At 53.8% G+C, this 7,268-nt stretch overlaps 1 protein-coding gene and 1 long non-coding RNA gene across 2 annotated transcripts; one reads left to right on the top strand and one right to left on the bottom strand.

Moving 5' to 3' along the window:
• Positions 1 to 1,802: 1,802 nt before the first annotated feature.
• On the top strand, positions 1,803 to 3,403 carry LOC122125731. The gene is made up of 3 exons (XR_006150777.1): positions 1,803 to 2,554; positions 3,092 to 3,093; positions 3,389 to 3,403. It is a non-coding gene; the product is annotated as an uncharacterized LOC122125731 (long non-coding RNA).
• A 1,198-nt stretch (positions 3,404 to 4,601) lies between these two features.
• On the bottom strand, positions 4,602 to 5,243 carry Pnma8c (PNMA family member 8C). The gene has a single exon (XM_042700224.1). It carries the CDS (start codon positions 5,202 to 5,204, stop codon positions 4,602 to 4,604), a length of 603 nt encoding a protein of 200 aa, XP_042556158.1. The 5' UTR covers positions 5,205 to 5,243.
• Between the last annotated feature and the right edge of the window lie 2,025 nt (positions 5,244 to 7,268).

The following is a 7,268-nucleotide window of genomic DNA, read 5'->3' as shown; positions in this document are numbered from 1 at the left end:
TTTTTGCTTCAAGGACTTTTATTACTTTGCATATAGAGACTGTAATTACTGTTATACTAACTTGCTTCTTTGATGGGAAGATTTGGGGTAAGGACTTTGCCTTGTGACATATGGCCTTGGTTATTGGAATGACTGGAATTGTCATCACCATTTTGTAAGGGCTAGCCCTGCTTTTCTTTTTCTTTTTTTTGGTCAGTCATGGGGCTTGAACTCTGGACCTGGGTGCTGTCCCTCAGCTCTTCAGCTCAAGGCAAGCGCTCTACCACTTGAGCCACAGCGCCACTTCCGGTTTTCTGGTGGTTTGTTGGAGATAAGTCTCAAGGTCTTTCCTGCCTGGACTGGCTTTGAACCCTGATCCTCAGATCTCAGCCTCCTGAGTAGCTAGGATGACAGGTGTGAGCCACTGGCAACCGGCTAGCCTTGCTTCTGTAACTTGCATCTTTGCCAATCTCGAAACTACCACTGGCCACCTGTGAGTGCCCCCCACCCTCAGCCCCCATTGGATCTTGCCTTTAAATACCCTGAGCTATTTGACTTCGTGGCTGGTCTTCACTGTCTTGGTATAGTGGAGGGCAGACACCACGGCTATTAAATGACTCCTAGCCCTATTGACTGAGCGTTGGTGGAGGGCCAGCCTGGGGCAGCAGAGACCCATAGGGAGCCCTCCCCAGCAAGGTGACTCCATGCGGGACCCAACCTCTGCTGGAGCCTACTCAGGCAAGATGGCCTAGGCAGGACATATCTCTCCCTCTGGAGACACTAGAGCTTCTCTAAAACTCCGGGAGGCATCTGTCCAAACACCCAAAGCCTCTCTAGCACTTCCTATCAGGGGCCACCTTTGTCCTATTCTGGACCATACGGCTTGCTCTGGGGCTGGGCCAGCAGGAGGAGGTGGATAGGATTACGGGCATGAGCCTCCTCCTCCTCCTCCTCTTCCTCCTCCTCCTCCTCTTTTTCCTCCTCCTCCCCCTCTCCTCCTCCTCCTCCCCCTGTCCACCTCCTCCTCCTCCTCCCTCTCCTCCTCCTCCTTCTCTTCCTCCTCTTCCTCCTCCCTCTCCTCCTCCTCCTCCTCCTCCCCCTCTCCCCCTCCTCTGGGCCTGGCGCTGTCCCTGAACCTCTTTGTGCTGAAGGCTAGCGCTATACCACTTGAGACACAGCGCTACTTCCAGTTTTTGAGTGGTTAATCGTAGATAAGAGTTTCATGGGGGACTTTTCTGCTCAGGTTGGCTTCAAACCATGATGCTCAGATCTCAGTCTCCTGCGTAGCTACAATTACAGGCCTGAGCCACCGGTGCCTGGCTCATCCTCCATATTTCTGCCTCCTGAGCAGCTGAAACTACAGGCAGGAGCGACCACACCAGACCTGATTCTACCCATTTTGCCACTTAAGAATGCTTCAGACCCTTAGAAATGGTGTTTAAAACATGTTTTACCAGACAGACTATGTTTCTGAATTAAATTTGAGATGGAGTTCCTCCCCACACTCCCTTCCCCAATACAGTAATGAACAGGCCACGGGTTCATCAGCATACATTTATTGTGTCCATTTATATTTACACAGTAGAACACCAACCACAAGGAACAAGAAGAGCTGCAGCCAAACCCACTTCCAAAATCAAAATGGAAGGCTATGAAAACCAGTCCCAGCCTTTCTCCTTTCTCAGCGCTGGGGACGGAACCCAGGACCTCACACTTGCATGGCAAGTGCTCTTCCCCTTAAACCCCAATCCCAGTCCTTTTGTTCTTAAGACAGTCTCCTCAGTAACGTTACCCTGGTTGGCCTTCAAGACTTTAAGGCCTTCAGAGTAGCAGGGATTACAGGCATGTACCACCACACCCGGCTGGCCAGCACATCCAATTTACTTGTACATTTTTACTGGACATTTGCTGTACTAGTGACACTTTCACTCAGGGGAGTCACTTTTCAACTGATAACTTTTTACACAATCCCCTGCGCGTGCCCACCCACTGCAATCCGCCTGGAAACTTCCACTGGCTCAGAAAGTTCTCCAACAGGAAGTGGTGGGTTATTCAGTTCCATAGATAATATCTAAAACTATTCATGTCAAGTCTCACAAGTAGATACACCAAAGGCTGCCCTAAGGAAAAACTCTGTGTCCTGTTGTAATGGGATAAGAAATGTCACATTGTCCCTTATTAGACACCAAAGTTGCCTTGAAGGGGGAATTTCATGCAACAAGCAAATATGCCAGGTGGGCGGGGAGGGTAGAACGCTGTGTGCCTGTGAAGCCGAATCAGACAGGGTCAGAACAAGACGCACAGTACCAGAATGTTCTCTGTGTGTGGTCTGCCCAGGGCTGAGAATTTACAAGGTCCAGAAAGATCAATAAGAGAGCTACAAACTTCTTGACTTTGTTTTTGGCAAAAAGTTCAGATGTATGGGGGTAGGAGGGTTTCAGGAAAAGCTTGATCAAGTAGTTGCACAAAACCAGAACATGTGGAGGAAGAGGCATTGCCAGCCAGCTTGGGAAACTGACTCAAGGCAGAATCGTTAGGTCTTTCCAACCAACTGAACCAGAAAAATTCCTTCCATGTGAGGACAGCTGGGGGGGGGGGGGCAGGCAGGGGGCTGTCTGCCTGCACCTGCCGCTGGCACACGCATGCGCACCAGACCTCCCCCACTGCATGTGGGCTTGAACTCAGGGCCTGAGTTCCCTTACTCCAGGCTGGCGCTCTCCCACTTGAGTCACACCTCCAACTTCTGGCTTTTTGGTGGTTAACTGGAGATAAGAGTCTCACACTTTCCTGTCTGGGCTGGCTTTAAACCATGATCCTCAGATCTCAACCTCCTGAGAGGCTGGGATTACAGAAATGACACCAGCACCTGGCTGTCTTTTCCTTCTTCTTCTTCTTTTTTTTTTTCTTTTGCCCATCCTGGGGCTTGAACTCAGGGCCTGAGTGCTGTCCCTGAGCTGCTTTTGCTCAGGGCTAGCACTCTACCACTTGAGGCGCAACTCCACATCCGACTTTTTTTGGTAGTTTATTGAAGACAGGAGTCTCACAGACTTTGCCGGGTTGGCTTCTGATCTCGACCCTCAGATCTCAGCCTCCTGAGCAGCTGGGATTACAGGCGTGACGACCAGCGCCCGGTGTCTTTCGTTCTTCAGAGAGTAGAATGAACATAACACCTCTCCCTTCCTTCTGGCCCCAGTTAGGATTTCTCTGATTTAATCTGGGGGAGACCCACATGTCACCCCGGATGCCAGTCTGGGCAGGAACACTTGTACCCTCCCCCGCACTCCCCACCCACAAGCTGATGGCTTTTGCAGGGTTGTGCGGAACACAGCATCTGGTTTATGGCGTCGCTCGGAGCAGGTGGGCGCGCTGCCCACTGGTCAGCCCTGGCCTGGGCGTCTCCTTTGCAAAGCAGGGGGGCCTGGCAGGGGTGACTGACCCCACAGGTGTCCCTGGAGGACTGGATCCCCCTCGCCGTGGGGCCTGCGGGGCTGTCTCCCCAAGCCAGGCCCCGCTCTGCTTCTCCGCGCCTCTGAAGAGAGACCTGCAAAACCCCGCGACCTGAGCCTCCGCCTCGGTTTCCATCTGCGCCTGCGCGGGGCAGAGGCCTCCATGGCAACAGCCAGACGCGCGCGCATGCGTGATCAGGCGGCCTCGGTTTCCCACTGCGGCTGCGCGGTGGCTCCCGGCGGCGGCGGGGCCGGGGAGTGTCTCCAGGTGAGCAGCTGCTGTGGGGTCTTTGGGACTCCGTCCTCGCTGACACGGGACCTGTACTCCCTCAACTACCACCACGCACACACTCTGGGGCTGGGGGAGGCCTGGAGGCTCTCAAGTGCTCCCCACAAATCCTGACATTATTACCCAGCTCTGTCCCCAGTGGTTGTGCCCTAGTGCCCAAGGCTCCGTCACGTGCGTGCAGGTAACGCGAAGGACACCTGTGCTAGCACAGGTGTTGGATATGGTGGCCTCGAGAGCCAGCCTCGGGTTTGGTTTCTTCCCTGCTGAATTGTCAGAGCCTGGCACCTTGTATGTATTTCAGGAAATGATGGATGGGGTGGGTGGGTGGACGGACGGACGGATGGATGGATGGATGGATGGATGGATGGATGGATGGAAAGATAGATGATGGATGGACGGGGGGGGGGAATTGATGGAAGAATGGATGATGGATGATGGAGGGATGGATGATGGAGGGATGGCAGATGGACACCCCTACTCAATCAGATGTGCTTGCTCTTACCTACATTGACTCAACCAGTACCTCCAAATGACATAATCATGACCACTTATGTCAAAAGCAGGGATTTAAAAAAAATTAGATTGGCAGGGCAATAAGTAATCACTACAGAGGGAAGGAAAGAAGGAAGGGGGGCCCCACACTCACCCCCAGGATGACCACCTGCACTCAGCTCTCCCGCACAAGTTCCTAAGCTCAGATGAAAACACCCAACCTCATTCCCACCCGCTCAGCCTCCCCCCCCCCCACTCCGCGAGGCCATTCTCCCACTCCCTGGAGGGAGGCCCACCCTTCACGCATTCCACCGCACTCACTCCCATCCTCCCACAGCCATGCAGATGGCTCCCCCTCCAAGTCTCTCCCCTCCCCTACCCCACCCCGTATCACCTCACTGCTTCTTGTCAGTGGCCTGGTGCCGACGACGGTTCTTCTTAGGTTTCTTCTTGTTCCTCCTGCATTCTCCGGCCTTGCTGTCCTTTTCCCCCTCGTCCACCCTGGCGGTGGCCCCAGCTTCTGGGCTGGCACGAGGCGGCAGTGGTGGGCAGCACTGCCTTGCTGGGGGCGGCTGCCTGAGATCGGTCACCGTGGGGCACAGCTCCTGCCTCAGGACCCTGGCCACGTCTTCCACAGTCCTCCCCTCACTCTGCAGAAACAGGTTGAGCTTGGTCAGGAATTCAATGTCCTGCCTCGGGGGCATGAAGACCACTTTCCACACCCCGCCTTTGCCTCGGATCTCCCGGGGCACCACGTCGTGATCCAGCTCCTCGGCCAGCCTAATGATGGCTGCCTTGGTTCTCTGTTCCTCCAGAAAAGCTTTCCCAGCCACCTCGAACTTGCCCAGAGGTTTGAGGGGCACCCGTATGATCTCTTCAAATTCCTCGTGGTTGCAATCTTCTGGGATCCCCAGAATCATCAAGGACTTGTAACTGTCCACCTCCAAGGCCTTGCACCCATGTTCCAACAATGCAATGTCCTGGACACCGAACAGCATCCTGCCCAGCTCCTTGAGAATCCTGTATGCCTTCTGGTAGGAAGTTGAGGTGCCACGGGAATATCCTGAATGATCCAGCGTGCCCCCCGATCTCTTTCCTCAGACTAGGTGAGAAATGAGGCCTCACAGAGGCAGCAATGTGTCCAACTCAGACAAGGGTGTTCAGAGCCCCTGGGCCGCAGGGGTATGCCACTATGCTAGGCCTTCAGTTGTCTCTCCTGAGAGTGCTCAGGAGAATTCCCAGGGACTCACGGAATGCCAGGGAAGCAGAGGTGGATGTGTGCCAAGCTGATCCGTGCCTCCCAGGCTCTGGGCAGTGCCACACCAGAGATGGTGTAAAGGTTCAGTTTCTTCACTCCACAGGAGCTTCCTAAAGGTCTTCACAGTGCCCTGATTGCCCAACAGCTCAGGGGATCTGGTCCCCCGAGGGTTTCTGTCACCAGAGTGTAGCGGGTAATAGCCTGGCAGACAAGGTGGCTCGGTCCTCACACTGCCTGGAGATTGCTCTCAGTGCCCTGTGGCCCGGGCTTAAGACCAGGATGTAGTGGCTGCACTTGCTCCTGCAGTGACGTCACCACCTCCTTCCGCTCTGCAGCCCGGCATGGTCTCCATGGCAACTGGGAGAGCATCGCCTCTGCCATTGGCCGGCCTTGCTGCATGGAAATCAGAGTCCAAGGAGGGGCAGGGGCAAGGGGTGGGAGGAGAGGAGGGGTGTCACTCAGGGGGTGAAGGGTCAGCTCCCACCTGCAGATGTACCCACCCTTCTCCTTTCAGCAAATAATCGATTTCTGGGGGGTGGGAGACATGGAAGATGGGGAGATGAGTTTGAGAACATCAGAAACTTAGGACACGTGCAAAGAGTTACAGGGAACAGCCCTGAGGACTCTCACATGGCAAAATCCCAAGATGGGGTTAAAATCAGAGCATCAGAGTTAAGAAAATAAATAAGCGGCACCCTTTGAATAAACCAAGAATGTGCAAGAGATCTGTGCAAACCTACAGAGAGACAAAGTTGGGGAAAGAATGCTGGTTTCTTGTCATAGGAGCGGACCCCAAAATGGGCCATGATTGCAGTTTGAGCTCAATCACCAGAATGCTTTCAGCTATGTGAGTTTTAAAAATACAGGTTTCGGGCTGGGAAGTGACTCAGTGGTAGAGCACTTGCCTTGCATGCCTGAGGCCCTGGGTTCGATTCCTCAGCACCACATAAGCAAAAAGCAAAAAGCCGGAAGTGGTGCTGTGACTCAAGTGGTAGAGTGCTAGCCTTGAGCTGAAGAGCTGAGGGACAGCGCCCAGGCCCAGAGTTCAAGCCCCACAATCGGACCCCCTCCCCCCCCAAAAAATACAGGTCTCTCTCTCTCTCCCACTTGAACCATAGTGTCACTTCTGGTTTTCTGGTGGTTAATTGGAGATGAGTCTCATGGATTTTCTGCCTGAGCTGGCTTGGAACCATGATCCTCAGATCTTAGCCTCCTGAGTAGTTAGGATTACCGATGTGTGCCACTGGCTGGCACCGGGCTTTGTTTCTCCTCTCTACTGTCCAACCCTTCTCCCCTTCCCCCCCGCCCCCCCACGCCTCCGGAGAGGGAATTCAAAAATGTCATTATAGCTCCAGGCAAGGTCACTAGCTGCTCTCCTAATCTCCCTGACCCTGGCAGGAAGGAACATTTGGGGACAGCAAGAAACAACTCTGGAAATGGAACTACAAAATATCAAAAGAAATGAACAAGCTCAAGGCCTCCTTCCCTGCCTAGCCTCAGCCCACGCATCTGGAGCCGGAGCTCCTGAGGTTTTCTCTGGGGACTGTCCCTTGCCCTCACCCCCACAATAGGACAGGGAACAGTGGCTTCACGAGTCTTCATTTTGACTGGAAAAATTTAATGAACCTTCATCTCCTTTCCTGCAAAACTCTGGTCTCATTATTTGCCATCAAGGGAAGTAACTCTGTGTGTGTGTGTGTGTGTGTGTGTGTGTGTGTGTGCCAATTCGGGGGCTTGAACTCAGGACCTGGCCACTGTCCCTGAGCCTTTTTTCCTCATGGCTAGTGCTCTACTACTTGAGCCA

Source organism: Dipodomys spectabilis, unplaced genomic scaffold (genome assembly GCF_019054845.1).
Source record: "Dipodomys spectabilis isolate Male_0828 unplaced genomic scaffold, ASM1905484v1 ptg000266l, whole genome shotgun sequence".
In the NCBI taxonomy this organism is placed as follows: Eukaryota; Metazoa; Chordata; class Mammalia; order Rodentia; family Heteromyidae; genus Dipodomys; species Dipodomys spectabilis.
The sequence above is the reverse complement of the archived record's forward strand: the minus strand, read 5'-3'. Positions and strand labels throughout refer to the sequence as shown.